Source organism: Desmodus rotundus, chromosome 5 (genome assembly GCF_022682495.2).
Source record: "Desmodus rotundus isolate HL8 chromosome 5, HLdesRot8A.1, whole genome shotgun sequence".
NCBI classification, from domain to species: Eukaryota; Metazoa; Chordata; class Mammalia; order Chiroptera; family Phyllostomidae; genus Desmodus; species Desmodus rotundus.
The window spans coordinates 60,113,609-60,135,539 of NC_071391.1; the positions used below are offsets into that span (position 1 = coordinate 60,113,609).

Consider the following 21,931-nt stretch of genomic DNA (forward strand, 5'->3'; position numbering starts at 1 on the left):
TGTCTTCGGAGCTCAATCTTCAGGAACATGGCATATTTCCCATGTCTTTTTCTGACTAGCCTTCCTCAGAAGGGAGAAGAAAAAATTCCAAAGAGAGAAAGAAATATCTGTAAGTAATACATTTATGGGCATTCAATGTTGGATGCTTTCACAAGCTTGGCTGCTATTGGTAAATCCCTGCAAAGATGACAGTAGCATCTAATATATGGTATCACGCAAATTTAAACAAAGGCAATGCCAATCATGCTGCTGATTTCAGCAATGTGCTGTATTTGGTAGCCATTGGTAGACGTCTACAAAGCAAAATCACTAAGCTGTAAAAAAATGCCTTAATTCTTAAGGTAATAAAGGAAATTAGTTTTTTCCTGTGAGCCCAGACTATACTGGCCAGGGACATGAAGCGATAGGTTAACATAGAGAAATGCTAACAATGACTTTAAATTCTCTATTGAGAACCTGAACACAAGGTAGTGCAGCAATAACATGCTTGATTCTGAACTTTGAAATGAATAACTAGTGAAGTACTTCATCTTGTGTAGGAAGCAAAATACAGATTTTCTGTTAGACATGTGAGTACACTTTCAATGTCTCCAACATCTTCTATCTGTCTGAGTGACCACAGACAGATGCTGAGCTTTGGTCTCCAAGTGCAAATTAAACTAAGTACCTTAAGAAGCTAAAAATTAAGACAAACTATTCTGGATAAAAAAGTAAATAAAAATAATAGAGATCACAATGCTAAATGGGAAAAAAAACCTTATTAGTCTATATATCCCTTTATAATTTATAGCAATAATATTTCTTCATTACTATGCAACAGTAATTGATTAAATAAATTGAGGGTGAAAATGACTGATTAAATCATTGTGCTTAATGCATGCCAAGGGAGGAAAGATTTCCCTAGACAGAGGGGGGAAAAAAGAGAGGAATATATAAAAATAGATACTATATCAACAACTGTAAAAGATTCATTCAACATGAAGTCTACAGACATCAAGTAGAGGTATTAGAATCAGTAGTGAGCAAGATTAGACATTGACACAAAGTACCCGTATCAATACAGAGTCCTGTGCTGTATCTTCAAACATATAATATATTTGCCTGGAGCTCTTCCAAATCAACTCTGTTTACACTTATGTAGAAAATGTAACCTCAGTTTCAATGAATTTTTAATTTTGTTCAATCTTGCATTTGTTCAACCAAAAACAATTTAAAGAGGACCAAGGCTATCAGCCTCACAGTGAGCAAGTGTGGCTCCTCACTGGGGAGTTCCTGAATCTGCCACAAAAATCAACAGCGCACATCTAATGGTTTTAATTCTAGCGCTGAAAAGTGAATAATCACATCAAAGGGCCTCTTTGGTTTGCAGATTAAACATGTAATGTGACCTGTCATCTGGCCACTTCTCTGCATTTCTACTTTAAATAATCATAAATAAGGAAGCCTTGCTACTCTTTGGAATGACATGGCTGTTTGAATTTCAAAGTCTTAGAAATTGCACTCATTCCTTCTTTAGAGTCCTGGTTTATGGCGAAAATTCTCAGCTGAAAGATTCTTTATTGTATTCAAATCTTGTCCCATATGAGTTGCTTTGGTTACTCAGTTTATGAAGAGTCTTAGAAATTGATCTGGGTCCACAGCAAAAAACACCAACTGTTTTCCTGGGAAGGGAGAAGAAGAAAATGGAAAATCAGGTGGAAAATTTGGCAGAACATGACAAGAAGTATGCTCTATGAGCATGTGTAAGGTACTTAAGAATGTTAATTTCTTGCTATTAAAATAATTTAAAATAATTTTGGCCTATTGAAAATAATTGTTCAATTCTTTCCAAATGGAAATGATCACCCAGAAGGTATTTTATTCACCTCTTCCTTTTCATACTAGAATTCGGATAATTCAGAGAATGTAACTAGGAGCACATACTTGCTTATTACCAGACAAAGAGTGAAGAGTCTGCCTTAGCCTTTCATTACATGCCATTAGTGACACCAGAGACTAAATCCAGAGCAGCAGTTGACAGACGTCCGTCCACACTAGATCACGTCAGTATTCCCCTATCGCTGTTTTCCAGACACTCTCCCCTGCAGAGGCCGTGAATGTGCATGAGCCATGATGAACACGAGACGAGAAAGAGAAGCTACTACCAACTCGAAAGGATACATTTAAATGACTAATTTGCATCCACATTGAAATAAAAAGCTTCTCAATCTGGATACATGTTCTTTTCCATTTATGCACAGCAATAATTGTAACAAACACCAAGCGGGTTTTATTTGCTAACATAAAATTTTAGTAGATAAATTATACATATAGACTAAGTACATAGTCTAAATAAATCTCAGGAAATGACAAATATTTTATAATAATCTTCCTCCAAGTTCGTTGATTTGTTGGAATTCTTCCTAGGATATCAAAATGATTAACAATTCATATATCTTAGACAAATTACAGTTATGTCCCCAATGTCTGAAAATAATTGCTGAAAAAAAGATAGTGAATCCATTTAAATTTATAACAAATACTGAAAAATGGTTTTATTAAAACTTTTCATCTTGAAAAATAAATCAAAGAACTATGAAAATAAAACTTTCATTGGCAGTTATGATTGAGTAATGAGGACTAGATTTACCCTCTGGCATTAAAAAACTAGAAAAAAGTATAAAACAAGTATTTTCAGACACTGGACAACAGGCAGAAGATAACAGTGATCCCTGAGAAAGGACAAACAAGGTGAGTCGGCAGTTGTCTTTGCTTATTGCCTGGAGACAAGCTACTGGCTGCCGCACTGGTTAGTGGTCTCACTGAGTTGAGGAGACAAAGAAAAAAATTTGTGGAGGCCAAAGCAGCTAGAATTTGCAGAGAAAACTACGGTAGGGAAGATACATCTACAGAAAGAAGCTCTGAGAGCTAGAGAGGAGTAACCTTAAGTCTTGGGCTGAGTACTGATTTGCTCATGTGAGAAAAGAAGCCACGTGAATCTCAGAAAGGAACTATCAGGGGCAGTAAGTCAGACACAGTGCAGAGTTTGCACAAGCTTGTGAATAATCCATATTCCCACAAGCCAGAATGATAAGATTTATACATAATCCACGGGCAATGGGCAGCAATCTAGAAAGGTACCACCTTATTTGGCGACAGCTGACCTTCCCCAAAGAAAGGTGGCCTTGCCTGAAATAACCCACTCTTTGCTAGAAACTTCTTTTCCCACTGCCCCTTTCTGCCTGTAGAAGCCTTCCATTTTGTACAGCTTCTTGGGCCTCCTTGCTATTTGCCAGATGTGACGCAGTCCCAGTTCCCGGAGTCATTGAGTGAAGCCGATTAGGCAGATATTCAAATTTGCTTATTGAATTTTGCCTTTGTAACAGATTAGATCTCAAACGTTCTCACTGTAAAAAATACTGTAATTATGTGAGGTGAAGGTGCATTAACTATTCTTAGTGTAGTAGTCATTTTGTAATACAAACACATACCAAATCATTACATTGTACATGTTAAACTTACACAGTTTTATGCCAATTATATCTTCATAAATCTGGGGAAATAATCAACAATATTTTTTATTCTGTGTACTGTAATAATAAAATGTAATATATTTTGCAATGAATAAAATGTAATAATAAAACATAATGTAATTGTTTAAACACTACAACTAAACCCTACAATGAAAAAAACTCCAATATACATGAAACAAAACCTGATAGGACTGTAAAGAGATATACGGCTAGGACTATAGTTGATGATTTCAACAACCTTATCCCAGTAATTGATAGAACAAGTAGACAGAAAATCAGTAAGTGTATTGAAACTTGAATACCACCATCAAAGAGCCGAAACTAATTGATATTTATAGAGAGCTCTATTCCAAAACAATGGAATACAAATTATTTTTTAATGTATGTGGAACATTCATCAGGGCAGACCACATTCTGGGCAATAAAACAGGTCTCAATAAATTTTAAAGAATTGCAATCACAAAAATTATGGTTTCTTAACAAAACCCAATTTAACTAGAAACCAAGAACAAAAAGCACTTCTTCCAAGGTGACATACAAATGGCCCATAGGTATATGAAAAGATGTTCAACTTCACTAACCATTAGGGAAATGCAAATCAAATGGAATACCACTCGGCCATAAAAAAGTAAGAAGTTTTACATTTGTGACAGTATGGATGGACCTGGAGAACATCATGCTATGTGAAATAAGCCAGTCAGAGAAAGACAAATACCATATGATTTCACTCATATGTGGAATCTAATGAACAAACTGAACTAACAAGGAAAATAGAGACAGACTCGTAGATAATAAATAGAATGACAGATAATGGGGGGAGTTAAAGAGTGGAGGGATTGAGCCAAAAGGAAAAAGGACTCACGACATGGACAACAGTGTGGTGATCACAGGGGGCATGCAGGGGGATACAAGAGGAATAAATGATAATGGAAAAAATATAATACAGAAAATTATAATGATACTACTCATACACCTTAGAATAGCTATTATCAACAAAACAAGTAATAACAAGTGTTGGAGAGGTTGTGTAGAAAAAGGAACCCTCATTCACTATTGGAGGAAATGTGAATGATGGAAAACAGGAAGGAGGTTCCTCAAAATGTAAGAATAGAGTTACCATATGTCCCAGTAACCCCTCTTGTGGGTATCTATGCCCAAAATTTGAAAATATTTATTCATAAAGATATGTGTAGCCATATGTTCACTGCAGCATTATTCACAATGGCCAAGACACAGAAACAATTGACGTGTCCTTCAGAGATGATTGGATAAAGAATATGTGGACCATATATGTTGTTGAACACCACTCAGCCAATACTATGTAGGAAAGATGAAATACTACCATTTGTGATAACATGAATAGATTGAGAATATCATGCTGAGCAAAATAAGTCGGACAGAAAAAGTCAAGAACCACATGATTTCACTCAATATGTGGGATCTAAAACTAAAAGCAACAAATGAACAAACAAGACAAGCAGATGAAAAACATCTCATAGATACAGACAACAGTATAGTGGTCACTAGAGAGCAAGCGGGATGGAGGGCAATAAAGGGTAAAGGAGATTGGTGGGGAGAAAATGCAGACAACTGTAATTGAACAACAATAAAGTAATTTAAAAAATTAAAAATAAATAAATGGTAAAGGAGGTCAAATACATGGAAACAAAAAGATTTAGATGTTGGGTGGTGAACACATAATGGAATATACAAATGATACTTTACAGAATTGTACATTTGAAACCTGTATAATTTTATTAACCAATGTCACCACAATAGATTTAATAAACAATTTTTAAAAACAAGAAAATCTGTAAAATCCTAATCTTTGGAACTTAAGCAACATACTTCTAAATAACTAATTGGCAAAAGAATAAATCACACAGAAAATTAAAATATATTTTAAAAGTTAAAAAGTGAAAACAAAAAATTGTGAGATATAGAGAAAGCGGTGTTTAGAAGGAAACTTCAAGTAATTTTTGAAGATTTTATTTATTTATTTTTAGAGAGGAGGGAAGACAGGGAAAAAGGTAGAAAAACATCAATCAGTTGGCTCTCTTATACACCCCAACTGGGGACCAAACCCACAACCCAGGCATGTACCCTGACTGGGAATTGAACCCATGACCTTTTGTTTTGCAGGACCAAGTCCAACCTTCTAAGCCACATGGGTCAGGGTGAAAATTTATAGTATTAAACACTTTTATTAGAAAATAAAAGGGTCTGAGATTAATGACCTAAAATTTCACCTTAAGAAGATGGTAAAACAACTACAAACAAAGCCCAAGTAGAAGGAAGGAAGGAAATAATCAAGATCAGAGCAGAAATAAATGACATAGACACTAAAAAAAAAAAAAAAAAAAAAACCACCAAAAAACACAATTCAAATGATCAAAGAATCCAGGAGCTAGTTCTTTGAAAAGAGAAACAAAATTGACAAACATTTAACCAGACTCATCAAGTAAAAAGAAGAGAGAACCCAAGTAAATAAAATCAGAAGTGAAAGGGAGAAGTAACAACTGACACCACAGATATATAAAGGATTGTAAGAAATTACTATGAACAACTATATGCCGAGAAATTGGACATCCTGGATAAAATGGATGAATGTCTAGAAACATACAAACTTCCAAAACAATCAGGAAGAAACAGAAAATGTGAATAGATTGGCAACAACTAGTGAAATTGAAGCAGTAACCAGAAAACTCTTGGCACACAAAAGCCCTGGACCAGATGGCTTCACAGAATTTTACCAATCATTCAAAGAAGAACTAACACCTATCCTTCTCAAACTATTCCAAAAAATTCAAGAGGTGGGAAGACTTCAAACTTTTTTCATGAGGCCAGCATTATCCTAATTCCAAAACCAGATAAATACATAACAAAGAGAGAATATTACAGACCAACATATCTCGTGAACATAGATGCTAAAATCCTCAACAAAATATTAGCTAACCAGATCCAGCAATACATTAAAGAGATCATACGCTGTTATCAAGTGGGATTTATTCTAGGGATCCAAGGATGGTACAATATTCGCAAATCATTAAATGTGATACATCACATAAACAAAATGAAAGACAAAAATCACATGATCATATCGTAGATGCAGAAAAGCATTTGATAAAATCCAGCATCTACTTATGATAAAAACATTCAGCAAAGTGGGAATAGAGGGAGCATACCTCAACATAATAAAGGCCATTTGTGAAAATCCTACTGCCAGCATTATATTCATTGGGCAAAAACTAAAAGTGTTTCCTTTAAGAGGGAACAGTGGGGAGAGAGGATTACAGGAACTACTATAAAGGACACATGGACAAAATCATGGGGGAGGGTGGAGGTGGGGGAGGGAGGGGGGTTCGGCTGGGGTGGGGTGGAGGGATGGGGAGAAAAGGCATACAACTGGAATTGAATAACAATTAAAAGATCAGGAACAAGATAGGGGTGTTTGCTTTCACTACTCTTATTCAACATAGTACTGGAAGTCCTAGCCACAGTGATCAGTCAAGAAGAAGTAAAAAAGCATCCAAATTGGAAAGGAGGAAGTAAAACTGTTCTTATTCACAGGCCACATGATATTGTACATAGAAAACCCTATAGGCTCCACCAAAAAACTACTCAACCTAATAAATGAATTCGGGAAAGTGACTGGATACAAAGTCAATATTCAGAAATCGGTGGCACTTTTGTATACCAACGTTGAACTATCAGAAAGACAGACTAGGACAAAATTCACATTTACTATCACAACAAGAAAAATAAAGTACTTAGGAATAAATTCAACCAAGGAGATAAAAAGATCTGTCTCAGAAAACTATAGAACACTGAAGAAAGAAACTAAGGAAGATCCATATAAGTGGAAGCATATACCGTGTTCATGGATTGAAAGACAACATCATTAGAACATCCATACTACCCAAAGCAATCTATGGATTCAATGCAATTCCTATTAAAATACCAATGGCATATTTCACAGATCTGGAATAAATATTTCAAAAATTAAGTAGAACCAAAAAAGATCCCAAATAGCATCAACAATCTTGAGGAAGAAGAACAAAGTAGGAAGGATCACTCACAATACCTGATGTCAAACTATACTAAAAGGCCATTGTAATCAAAACTGTCTGGTACTGGCATAAGAACAGACACACAGATCAATGGAACAGAATAGAGAGCCCAGAAATAAATACACGTCTCCATGGTCAATTAATATTTGAGAAAGGGGGCATGAGCGTACAATGGAGTAACAGTAGCTTCTTCAATAAATGGTATTGGGAGAACTGGACTGCTACATGCAAAAACTGAAACTAGACCACTTACACCATACAGCAGAATAAGCTCAAAATGGATAAAAGAATTAAATATAAGTCATGATGCCATAAAAGTCCTAGAAGAAAACATAAGCAGTAAAATTTAAGATACCCCATATAGCAGTATTTTTGCCAATATATCTCCTACAGCAAGGTAAATAAAGGAAAAAATAAACAATCATCACTACATCAAATTCTACACAGCTAAAGAAACCATTATTAAAATCAAAAGGGAGATGACCACATGGGAGAACATATTTGCCAATGATACATCAAAGGTTTGATCTCCAAAATATATGAAGAAATCATAAAACTCAACACCAAGAAGACAAACAATTCAATTAAAATATGGGCAAAGTACCTGAACAGACACTTCTGCAAGGAGGACATACAGATGGCCCATAGACATATGAAAAGATGGTCAACATTACTAACCATGAGAGAAATGCAAATCAAAACTGCAATGAAATATCACCCCACACCTATCAGAATGGCCATCATTAATAAATCAACAAACAACAAATGCTGGCGAGGCTGTGGAGAAAAGGGAACTTTAGAGCACTGCTGGTGGGAATGCAGACTGGTGCAGCCACTGTGAAAAACAGTATGGAATTTCCTCAAAATCTAAATATGTAAAAGGTGAAAGATTTATATCATCTGAAGAGAAACCAGAGTATCCAAAGTCTAAATATGGAATTGCCTTTTGACCCAGCAATTCTGCTGCTGGGATTATACCCTAGAATCCTGAAACACCAATTCAAAAGAACCTATGCACCCCAGTGTTCATAGCAGCACAATTTACAATAGCCAAGTACTGGAAACAGCCTAAGTGCCCATCAGTAAATGAGTGGATCAAAAAACTGTGGTACATTCACACAGTGGAATTCTATGCAGCAGAGAGAAAGGAGCTCCTACCTTTCATGACAGCATGGATGGAACTGGAAACTATTATGCTAAGTGAAATAAGCCAGTTGGTAAAAGACAGATACCATACAAGCTCACGTATAAGAGGAATCTAATGAACAAAATAGAAACACAGGCATGGAAACATGGAAGAGACTGACAGTGACCAGAGAGGATGGGGGAGGGGGTAACAGTGGAAAGTAGGGGAAGGGACTAGACAATGAACATGTAGGAACATGACCCACGCACATGGACAACAGTGTGGAAATTGACTGTGAGAGCAGGAGTAGGATGGGTGGAGAAGGGCAAAGAGGAAAAAATTGGGACAACTGTAATAGAATAACAATAAAAAATGAAAAAAATGAAAAAAATAATTTAATTTATGTCTTTATTCTCTATTTCTATCTCTATATTATATTCTTTTTTAATAGTTCATTTTTATTGTATTTTTCCATTGCCCTTTAACTTCCCTATGCCCTCTTCTACCTACTCTCCTCCCCCATCAATCATCACATTGTATATTTATGTACAAGAGGTTAACCAAAATAATACATCTAAAATGAACCCTTCTGTTTAAATGGCACCCTTTTCTAGTTAATGCAGCCTTAAAATGAAACTAGACCACCTTCTTACACCACACACAAGAATAAATTCAAAATGGATTAAAGACAAATATTAAATCCTAAACCATAAAAATTCTAGAAGAAAACAAAGCTGTAAATCTTGGACATTTCTCATAGCAGTATTTACCATATTTTTTGGACTATAAGACACGCTGGACTATAAGATACACCTAGGTCTTAGAGGAGGAAAATAGGAAAAAAAATTTGAAGCAAAAAATGTGGTAAAATATTTAATAACATCCTTTAAAGCAGAAATCCTTTTCCACTTTGACATCTTTCCACAATTACGGTAGATTCAGCAGGAGACTACAGTACGCTATCGTATCTTCTACAACAAAGTACAGTAATGACAGAACTATCTGCACTGTGTCCTGCGTAGCTATGGGGGCGCTGTAGCTGAGAACGTCAGTGGATGACGCACTGTTATGGGGGAGATCTGCTGCTGACACTGTTATGGGGGGATCTGCTGCTGACACTGTTATGGGGGGATCTGCTGCTGACACTGTTATGGGGGGATCTGCTGCTGACGCTGTTATGGGGGGATCTGCTGCTGACACTGTTGTGGGGGGATCTGCTGCTGACGCTGTTATGGGGGGATCTGCTGCTGACACTGTTATGGGGGGATCTGCTGCTGACGCTGTTATGGGGGGATCTGCTGCTGACACTGTTGTGGGGGGATCTGCTGCTGACGCTGTTGTGGGGGGATCTGCTGCTGGAGGGCCACAGGTTGTGCAGCACTCTTGTATGGGGACAGCAGTTTTGCACAACCTGTGTGGCTCTGCAGCTGTTGCCAAATTACAGCTCCCATCATCCCAACCTGTCCAAGCATGATGGGAGTTGTAGTTTTGCAACAACTGCAGGGCCACATTGACAGGTGACCCTGCAGTAGAATTTGCCTATATTAATGTTAATGGGGGACACACCAGTCATGTGATGGAGGCACCATCCGGGCATTGCAGGCTTTCCTCTCCTGACATGCCTGCACCCTCCTCCCTAGCACTGTAGTATGCGGCAGTGGGACTCTGCTGCTGCCTCCCTTGCTTCGCACCACCTGGACACCCCCTCCTCCCAGCCCAGGGCCCGCAGCATCGCCCCACTCCTGCTGCAGCCAGCTTCCTGCAGCAGCGACCCTGCCCCTGCCTCCTGTGACCCTGCTCCACCACCCCCCCGCCCCCCAGCAAGGCAAGTAAGCTACATTCGGACTATAAGATGCATCCCCATTTTCCTCCCAAATTTAGGGGGGAAGTGCATCTTACAGTTCAAAAATATGGTAATAGGATATATCTCTCCAGACAGGGGAAACAAAAAAAATGAATACATAAACAAATGGGTCTACATCAAACTAAAAAGTTTCTGCACATCAAAGGAAAACATCAACAAAATGAAAAGACAACCCACAGGATGGGAGAACATATTTGCCAATATATCTGGTAAGGAGTTAATACCCACAATTTATAAAGAACTTACAAAACTCAACACCATAAAAGAAAAAAAACAACTCAATTTAAAAAGTAGGCAAAGGACTTGAACAGATACTTCTCCAAAGAGGACATACAGATGGCCAATAGACATATGAAAATATTCTCAACGTCACTAATCATCAGAGAAATGCAAATTAAAACCATAATGAGATATTATCTCATACCTGTCAGAATGGCTATCATCAATAAATCAACAAACCATAGATGCTGGCGAGGATGTCGAGAAAGGGGAACACTTTTGCACTCGCCGTGGGAATGCAGATTGGGGCAGCCACTATGGAAAGCAGTATGGATATACTTCAAAAGTTAAAAATGGGTCTGCCTTTTGACCCAGCGATCCCACTTGTGGAAATATACCTGAAGGAACCCAAAACACCAATTGAAAAGAATTTATGCACCCCCATGTTCATAGCAGTGTTATTTACAATCGCTAAGATTTCAAAGCAGCCCAAGTGTCCATCAATAGGTGAGTGGACAAAACAACTATGGAACATTTACACAGTGAAATACTACTCAGCTGTAAAAAAACCTTTTTTTTACCCTTTGCAACAGTATGGATGAACCTGCAGAACACTATGCTAAGTGTAATAAGCCAGTCAGAGAAAGACAACTACCATATGATTTCACTCATATGTGGAATCTAATGAACACACTGAACTAACAAGGAAAACAGAGACAGGCCCATAGATAGAGAGCAGGATAACAGCTAACGGGAGGGGGAATTTAGTCGGGGGAGGGATTGAGCAAAAGGAAAAAGGATGCATGGACCTGGACAACAGTGTGGTGATTCTTGGGTGGTGGAGGGTATGAAGGGTGTAAATAGTAATGAGAAAAATAAACATTCAGAAACAAAACAAACAAAATGTTGATTCATTTTTTTCTAAACTATGCTACATAAAAATCCTTTTAAAATAATGCATTTCAGGTGCCAGACCTGAGCAAATACAGAAAGTGAAAGTGTTGTACACAATGTGAACAGTAGGTGGTGCACATCTGCGCATCTTAAACCAGCTTGCTGTTGTTTCAGGAAAATGAAAAACCAAATAAACAGACAAAATTCTTCTCAATCAGGAACAGTATAACAAATAAGAATTCTTAATAAGTAATCAAAGAAACCAATAATTCCAGTCTAATTTCCTGCAAATGATCCTCTACTGTTTTGAGGTTTGATTTAAGAATGAAGAGAGAGAGAGAAGAGAGAGAGAGAGGAAAAGAGGAAGGAAGCAAGCAAAACTTTCAAAGTTTTCAGCAGTATACTATGAAAAGTAATAAAAGAATGCTTGTCAGAGGTCAGTTAAATGTCACTAACAAGGAATGAACTGTCTGTGGTGCACAGAAAGACCCAGGTGAGTATGACAAGATGATCGCATAGAAGGTGGATGTACTGGGAAAAGACTGGAAAGAAGATACCCAAGCTGGGTTGACTTCTTCTATTCTATAGGTCCGCTTTAACTGGGGCCCTGCATGTTACAAAGGACCTCCACTTTCTAAAGAATGCTTCCCTCTTCAACCCCAAACTACGTTCTCAAGGGGAGGGAATACAGAAATGGCTTCAACCATGGCTGAAATCTGAATTACATGAGTATATATTCCTATTTAAATTTTGTTTCTGGGGCTCCACACCATGCTTCCCAAAACAAAACCTCTGAAGGTGGAGCCAAGGGCCATGAAGAATCAGTGATTCTTTTAAGACATCTTGATTCATGAATTCATGAATTGAGATTAAAAAAATATTTTTCTCAGAAGCTGTCTCATTCATTTATAATCAAATATCATTTTTATATTTATCAAATATAGTTTTTAAATTATGAATTAATCAAATATATACTAATGGTTACAATGATAACTCAATCCAGAAGAAAAAATTGACAGTAGCACTTTAGGGTCACAGGAAATTTTAAAAATTACGAACATTCTTGTTGCAAAAATGTGTAGGTCAGAAACAAAAATATAATTAGTTCAAATATAAAAATATATGGAATTTTATGAAATTTTGCAAATTAATCAGGATAGAAATGAAAGTTCAAGTAGAAAAAAAAATTGTGTATAATTCCAACTGCTAATGAAAGCTTGTTTGTGTATTTATAATATATGGGATTGATACCAAGAAACTGATGTTTAGATTCCAGTAGATATGTTTAAAATAATTATATTAATTTTAAAATGCCAGCATCTGCAACTATTTAACCATATGATGAACCTATTTCAATGCCAAATTTAAGATGTGAGAGTGGGTATGTGGTTTTCAAGATGCTTTTACATTTTTGTAGACGATTGCCTCGCACCATATGAAGTTTATAGCAGGCGAAGGGTGGTCTGTCCTATGCCCTGAAGTGAATGCTTTCTTTCAGGAGTGGTCTGTTCAGATCACAGATGCATAGTCCATAATGTTAAATTACTTTAGAATTATTGCTTTCAAGAAAAAAAATGTTTAAAAATATTCCTGACAAGAGAAGAGAAATAACTTCAAGTTTCAAAAATTGTATTCGTTCTGGTAAGAAAAGGTACAAAAACCAATGCATGTAATGTTAAAATTATTTGTAGCGCTCCCTTGTTTGCCAACAGAATTTGAGACCTGGAGACAGAGTGAAGTGAGAAAAGGGATTTTGAAAGCTTTTCTAGTGTCACCTGATACATGCCGTGGGAATGAGCAGCACTCATTTTTACACGGGTCTACGCAAACTTAAAAGTAGGTAGAAGAGTCTAGTTCGTAAATAATTTATACCCTATTTCTAAGCCAAATTTTAATAACTCGGCATTACGCACAAGTAGTCTCTGACTCGCTTCCTCCTTTAATAGTGATAATTGAGTGTTTAAGTGGCTTTCTAATTTGTAAACCCATTATTAACTCATCTTTAAAAACTTCACGTCATAACTTGGTAATATTTCAATTTGATCATTAACCACATGTCAAATTTTCTGAAGAATGGTACTTACCCTCTGTTAAATTTTGCTATTTCATCAAACAGAAGCTTCCACTGAGGACGTCCAATATAAAGTCTTGAATTCAGTGCTTGATATTTTTCTCCTATCATTTTCTGCCGCAAAGAAAGCATTATATTTTATATGACATGGTGTTGGCAAATTCCCCATTTCTCTAACATCGTTTTTGCTGGTGCTGTGGCTTCCTACCAAATTGCTGTGATATAAAGAATGTAAGTATCAAATGGCAACCTATTAAGTACAGTCAGAACATCATTTCCTTCCTCTTTTCCTTTAAAATCCATTCTCTTCTTAAATGCCGTTACTACAAATGGCTGATTCGCTTCATTTTTAAACAACTGCAATGTTGAAGAATGAAGTCTAATTAGCTACTCTCAAAAAGGCCTCGGTACATAAACTTCAATGCATTGTTTTTGCATTGCAAATACAGTTGTCATATTTGACCCATTATATGGATAAGTTACTACAAATTGTAATCATAAATTTGGGGAAATGATCTTAGACAAGAAAGCGTAAGACAGAAGAACTCTAAATCTTGGCTCTATAAACAAATAACTCCAAAGAACTGCTGTTTGTAAAGAACAGAATATGAGACCTGGAGACAGAGTAGAGTGAGAAGAGAGAGAGCGTCTGAGTCTCAGGCAGATGCTCTGAGACCCAAATGCAATCTATGCTCTGAACCTGAATTCCAGCAATACCATGGGAAGCAATGGCACTGATTTGCTGCATTAGAGAAGTAAAACAAAATATATTTACATCCCAAGTAGGGAAGAGTTCTGACTAGGAAAAATAGGGTTAGATTAGTTTTAAAGTAACTGACAAGCACTCATATTTTGTATTCAAAGTTATTACAGAAAATGATGATAGAAAATACTAAAATAAAACTTGTGAAAACATTCATGCCCAGGTTCATATACTCATGCAGCTCTTCAGTGTTGTCTAAAATATCAGCTTCTCCACCTGTAATTTAGGAATAGGACTATCTTCTACCTCTTGAATCTGCTGGAATTACATGCTTACATATGTGATTGCTTAGTGCAGTGTCTAGCACAGTGAATAACTAATGGATGATGGCTATTACTATTTTGTTGTTTCCCTTGAATATAAATAAGGTTTACTGTGGATGATCTTAATTTTTCTTTCATATAAAACCTCCTCTCAGTGTTCATAGTCCCAAGACTGTTCACTTATGGTCTGATCTCTGTAGGTAAAGAACTTGAGGCAACAGTGAAGAGGACAGAGATGAACTCAAAAGTCTGCTCCAGCAGCCCGTGAAGAGGACAAAAAAAGGCATAATATGGTCAACTTCAAGGACAAGCCCTGAGTTTTCTGGACACATTCCAGGAGGCCTTCCTGTGCAAAACCTCTTCAAACCACCTGCAGAACTTTTCTTCCAGCACGGCCCGGCCCTTACAGTCAATTTCCTATTATCAAGAGGCTTGTCTAATTTACAGTAACATCCAGCCACATACCTGTATCCCATCTGTTTGACTGAGGTACAGCTGGATGTTGACATAATCTGGTCTGTTCTCTTGCCAAAACTGAGAGGACATAAAAGTAAACAGACATTAAAGTTATTTCTGTATACTCAGACTTCCTCCTATTCTAACACATGTGATTCTAGAATTTGTTAAGATGTACTTTGCCTAATCGCAGTCAATATCTACAAGCAAATGTGTGTATATATATTTATATATGTATGTATGTATGTATAGTGTGAAAGTAATGATTTTTTAAAAACTCATATATTAGGACTCAAGTAGATGTTTTAGGAATGCAAAAGAAGCAGTTTTGCAGACAGGGAGTGATTCGTGTTTCCTCGCCCTCTGGCACCCTTGGCCATGGAAGGGCACTTGGGAAGTAACTGAGAGACCTCTGCCTATTGCCATGACTGCCTGGGCCAGAGATTTCTAGCAAGTTATTCAACTTCTCTTGGCTTCAGTTTCTTCACCAAGACAATGATATGGTTAAAGGATATTCTCACAGATCTCTTCCATATCTAAAATTATACATTTTCTGACAGGTGGCAACTCTGAATATTAAAATCCTCATGAAATATTTTTTTACCTTAAAAGTGGTAAGATGATTATCAGTACCCATAATATTCTTAAAATATCATCATGAATCATATCCCATCCAATAAATGCCTCAAGTTATATCCGAATACTAAATTCATTTTAAGGCCCTTTCTGAACTGAATCAGGATTCACGAATTTTAACTGGGTAGAAACTGAGGGATTTCTAGGTCCAGCAATGGGTGACATCTCATGCAATACATACTCGGTGTTGATTCTTGTCTTAAAAGCCTCCCAGGATGCTGTTCTATGACTCCTACCTTGGTAACTGGGGTTTGGTGCCTGCAGTGCCCAGAAAGAACTATACGAATTTAAATGATGTTCTTAATGACTTCAATGTCTCCATTTCAACTTATCTCTCACACAAGATAAGTAATAAAACATAAGAAAGGAATGATTTTCTTCAAGTCCAGGGAGCAAATACATGAATCGACAGTCTTGCAAATAGACAGGACTACAACATCACGCACAAGGATTATGTATTTCATTTTTGTTTCTCCTGCCTGTCACTCTTTCTTATTTTCCTCACAAATAAAAAATAACAGAATGTAACACTTGAAAGGAATTTTACATATCACTTCATATAAATTATAGCAATCATTTATTATATACTTGCAACATGACAGATTCTTCATTTTTTTAAAGATTTTATTTATTTATTCTTAGAGAGGGGAAGGGAGGAAGAAAGAGAGGGAGAGAAACATCAACATGTGTTTGCCTCTCATACGCCCCCCACCGGGGACCTGGTCCACAAGCCAGGCATGTGCCCTAGACTGGAAATTGAACTGGTGACCCTTTGGTTCACAGGCTGGCACTCAATCTACTGAGCCACACCAGCCAGGGCTCAATATGATAGATTCTTTAGATATGTTAAAGATAAATCTCACATCAGGGTTTAACTGCTGTTATCTTCATTTACAAATTGGAAATGTAAATAAGGTTTATAAAGGTTACGTGATTTATCCAAGGTCTTAGAGTCAGTATGCGGTAGAGACTCCAAATGCTTGATGTAGTCCTGGTTCCTCTTTTTGATTTTCTCAATGTGATTTATAAAGGTGAAGTGACTTGAAGCAAGTGATATAGTTAGTTAGTGGCAGAGCTGGTACCAAATCACCTGACATCTGGCACTGCACGCTTTTCTCAGCTCACCAGATTGGACAATCTGGCCAAGAAAGACCACCCGAGGTGCAACATTGCAGAAAGTCTGACAGCAAGACTGGGCGGCTAGGGCAGCTAGACAGGTACGTCCCAGGCATTCTACAATGACGTGAAAGAACTCGCCTTTGGAAGATTAAAAGATGTACATTTTCTTACTTTTAGGTTAAAACATCTAATTTAATTTTCAAGTTAAAAGTAATCTTCCAAATTACTGACAATAAAAACTTTAAATATTGATATTACAATTATATTTAGTAACTAATTACATAAGCAAAATACAGAATGCCATCCAATATGTCTTAAAGGTATCTGGGTTAGGAATTCATCTCAGAAAGTATGGACTAGTTCATTCAAAATACTAATTTTTTTATTTTTCAATTACAATTGACATTCAAAATTATTTTATATCCATTTCAGGTGTACAACATGGTGGTTAGATACTAACTTAAAAATAATGCATACCCATGTTAATTTCAACATTATTTACAATAGCCAAGATACGGAAGCAACCTAAGTGCTCACAGGTAGACAACTGGATAAAAAAGATGTGATAGACATAGGCAATGGGAATATTACTTGGCCATAAAAAATGAAATCTTACTATTTGTGACTACATTTATAAATCTAGAGGGTATTATGTTAAGCAAAATAAGTACAACAGAGAAAGACAAATACCATATGATTTCATTTATGCGTGGAATCTAAAGAACAAAATAAATGAACAAAACAGAAACAGACTCATAGATACAGAGATCAAACTAATGGAATAAATCTCTCTCATATTCTTTGATACAAATGTAAACTGTTTTACTCTCTTCTGGGGGAGGTTTGTCAGCATAATTTAAAAAGTTAGGTTTGGACACAACCTCCAACTCAGAAAGTCTAGTCTCTGGCATCGGCCCAGAAAAAAATATTCACAAATTAGAGAGTGGTGACTTTGCTCTTCCTAACAATTTTTTTCTCCCTTAGCTTCAAAGACAGAACTCCCGTTCTGTTTTGCTACTACCTCATTCATCACTCTGACCAGTCTCCTTCGTTAGCCATTACTCATCTTTTGCTCTTGTAGAAACTGCAGTATCCCAGGGCTTGGCATTTTCATCTTTCCCAAGATGATCTACAGTCAGATTGGTCTTGTTCACATCCTTTCAGTAGCTACTCATTCCTCTATTTTCCCTCCTGATTCAGCAGGTCCCTGGAGGGTCCCAGGAAACTATTTTTTTATTGTGGTAAAAAATACATAATATAAACTTACCATTTTAACCACATTTATGTATATAGTTATATAGTTAGTTCAGTAGCATTAAATACATTTATATGGATGGGCAACCATTAACACCATCCCTCTCCAGAACTTTTTATCTTCTCAAACAGAAACTCTGTATCCATAACCAATAAGTGCCAATTTCCTCTCCCTCTCAGACCAGGGCAACCAGCCTTCTATGAAATTGACTGCTCTAGGTATCTCATATTAAGTAGAATCAGGTAATAATTGTCCTTCTATGTCTGAACTAATTCACTCAGCATAATGTTTTCAAGGTCCACCCATGTTGTAACATGCCTCAGAATTTCATTCTTTTAAGGCTGAATAATATCCCATTACATGTATAGGCTACATTTTCTCTATCCATTCATCCATGTGTAGACATTTGCATTGTTTCCATCTTTCGGCTATTGTGAAAAATGCTGCTGTGACCACTGGAGTACAAACATCTGTTCAAGTCACTGCTTTCAATTATTACGGGTACATTTCCAGAACTCATCTCTTTTTGCATAAAATCCAAAGGCTTTATGTAATCTGCCCTCCCTCCACCTTCCAAAACACACACACACACACACACACACACCCTCTCTGAATGTTTTTCCCACATTTTTCCCTCTTGCTTACTCTGATTTGCCCAACAGCTCTCTTTTATCTTCCTCCAATCTAGTACTATTGCATCAGAGCACTTGCCTGTAAAGTTGGGCCTCTCTGCCTTAAAAATATTCCCCCAAGATATCTGCCTTGCTCATTTTCTGGGGTCTCTGCTCAGATACCACTTTTGGTGGGCATTTCCAAATACACAATACACATTAGTTTGTCCTCCATCACTTATTCTTTGCTGCTTCACCCCACTTTCTATTTCTTCTGTGTTCTAATCAGAACCAGACATCCCATTGATTCATTGGTTTATTGTCTATCTTCTCTACTTAGAGTGTAAATCACATGAAATCAGAAACTTGTTTTTATTTTGATCTCCAATTTAGCTCTATGTCCTAGAACAGTTTCTAAGTTATATAAGGCAGTTAGTAAATATTTGATGAGTGATAGAATGACTGAATAAATATCTGTACAAAATGGCATGCATGCTATTCACCGTAGTGCTCTTTGTAATAAAAATGTAATTATCCATCATGAGGGAATGGTTCAATAAACTAGATCCATTCATACTATGAAATTCTCTACAGCAGTAAAAAGAATGAGGTAATTCTGTATGTACCACTACCAGCAGTGTTCAAGACACAGTCATAAGTTTAAGAAAGAAAGCAACTTTCAGAACAATACGAACAGTACGCTAGAATCTATGGAGCCCTCATGGGTTACCTCTTGTTACATAGATTGGGTGGGGAAAGTAGTAAGGGAAGATCTTGCTTTATTTGAATTATTAAAAAAATTTACATCAAAGATGCAAAAAAGATGTGTATTACTTATACAACTTAAAAAAATAAAGATAGACATATTAGTAGAGAAATAAAAGGTTGCAAATAGGGCAGATGAAAAATGCCTGCTTTCATCTTTGTAAGAAATAAAACAGAATTTGGGCTTTTTGAAATTCTGCATAGTGTGCCAAAAGTCTTATGATGGTCTATTTGGAATATTAAAGGTGGAGATAAGGGGTAAGAGCTATTAGAACTAAAGATGGAAAGTGTAGTATCAATTGTCTGCTGATATTTCCCTTCATCTGCCTTCCCTCACCACCCCATATGCAAACATTTGCAAACACATATACATGTATATGTACACATCATTAGAACATGCATGCATTTCTGTGTTAAAATATTCTATGTTAGAACATATAAATCAGCATTTCCATATTAAAACACATAATCACAGATAATCACAGATACATATAATCACAGATATCAATATTTAAAAAGATGTGTACCAATTAACAAATGTCATCTCTGCTTTTTGAAGTTTAAAGGATCTTTCCTCCTTACTCTTTATCTACATAATTTTGGATTTGTTTTTCTATAGAAAACATTTAGTACTTTAGTGATTTGAAAGACAGTACGTGTTTTTAAAGTTACAAACCATAAAGTTGAGAACAAACCTAATTTTACCTTATTGTGCAATACACAGAGTAAGTCTGCAAACCAACAGAAGGATTGGATGTCTCTGCACACCCAAATAAAATACAGTCTTCTAAGCTTGTATTGTTTCCAGTCATCCCTTTAAAATTAAAATAACACGATAGTGATTAGGGTGGCAGAAAATGTTAAGAGTTCCTGTACCTTTGAACATTTGCTTTTCATTAGTAAGGAACCAATAGAAAAACCAGTCATTTACATTCAAGCATCTGACATAGCCCTATAACTCCCAAATGAATTTAAAACATAATGCTCTCCATAAATGAATTTAAAACATACGAATATTATATGCATATCACTCATTCCCAGTTGGAAGCAATAAACTAAACTCCTGGATCAGAATAATCTCAGCCCTGCGTCTCAGAAAGAAGTCCTCTCCACTCAGTGAGTTTTGCCCCTCGGCAGGGCTCCAGTTGTCATCATTCTTGCCCTGGCGTCCAGGCAAAGCAAGCCAAAACCATTCCAGAAATTGGTTGTTTATCCCCTTCTTAACATCATTAAAGAAGGGGATTTCACAACCACCTACTATGTAATATATTCCAGTAAATCAGGATTCCAAGTAGGATTCCTATTTATAATCAGGAAGTAAACTTGAGGTTAAGAAAATATTCTTTCCTTTTCTGAACTTTAGGTGCCCAAATAACGTGCAATATGTTTTTCAGAAACATAATTTCTGGCATGCAATATGGCTATTTTTCTAAGGACCTACAATAAGTTCCAAATTTATATCAAGTATCTAAAACTGAACTAAAATGACATTCAAACACATCACTTCAAACTATGATTTCTTTTTTGGTTTTCTATAAAACAGTGTTTTAATGCAAATTCTACCTTGAAAAGTCAATATAATAGATTTGAGAATAATTTCCTACTGTCATTTTGTATTTTCATGACCATTAATATTAATTAATTTTTGCTTATACTCCTAGGATAAAAATAACTGAAGAAGTATTTCCTGGTTACGCAGTCTTACTTCTGAAATTTCTATTCTGTCTGTTACAAATTTGCTGAGTAATAGAACAAGGAGTGAAAGGCTCATTTGTCATCTCAGAAACACTCTCCCAGAACATACTTTACGATAGCCCTGTACCTTTATTTCTATAGCCCATGAGTACCTCTTCTCATTATAGTTGTAATATTTTCTGAAGTAATGTTACTTATGAATTTTTCACTGGTTTATTTTTACCTCCCCCATTTGAATGTGAGGTTTTAAGGGCAGGGGCTCAGTGTCATTCATTGTTGGATTAGCAGTATTTACCTATAAGATAGATGGAACCACAGCTGCTCAAAAATATTTGTTGACTGATGGAGAAGTAGTGCACCTAACCCTGATGAGGGAGTAGAGAAATGAAGGCTGGTGAGTAACTTTAACAGAGGAAGAAGACAGAGGAGTGCGTAAGTGTGCTACTGACGTATCTTACAAGAGCACGCTGAAAGCAAAAGACCGTGTATTGACAATCGCTGAATTATTCCCTTCATCCTCCGTAAATGAAGTTCCTTCAATAGCAAGTAGAAGGATTTTACAAAAAATCACTTCCTACTAAAAAGGAGATGTCCACAATATTGGCAGTTCTT

At 36.5% G+C, this 21,931-nt stretch overlaps 1 protein-coding gene across 7 annotated transcripts in view; it reads right to left on the reverse strand.

Moving 5' to 3' along the window:
• Window positions 1-1,152: 1,152 nt before the first annotated feature.
• NOX4 (NADPH oxidase 4) overlaps window positions 1,153-21,931 on the reverse strand; it is a 168,117-nt gene continuing 147,338 nt past the window's right edge. For all 7 annotated transcript variants that reach the window (XM_053925250.1, XM_053925246.1, XM_053925249.2 and 4 more), the window contains 4 exons: window positions 20,330-20,438; window positions 15,248-15,316; window positions 13,770-13,870; window positions 1,153-1,661 (listed from right to left, as the gene is read on the reverse strand). In XM_053925250.1, the coding sequence (XP_053781225.1) occupies window positions 1,541-1,661; window positions 13,770-13,870; window positions 15,248-15,316; window positions 20,330-20,438 (400 nt within the window). In that variant the 3' untranslated portion in view covers window positions 1,153-1,540. The remainder of the gene's footprint in view (window positions 1,662-13,769; window positions 13,871-15,247; window positions 15,317-20,329; window positions 20,439-21,931) is intronic.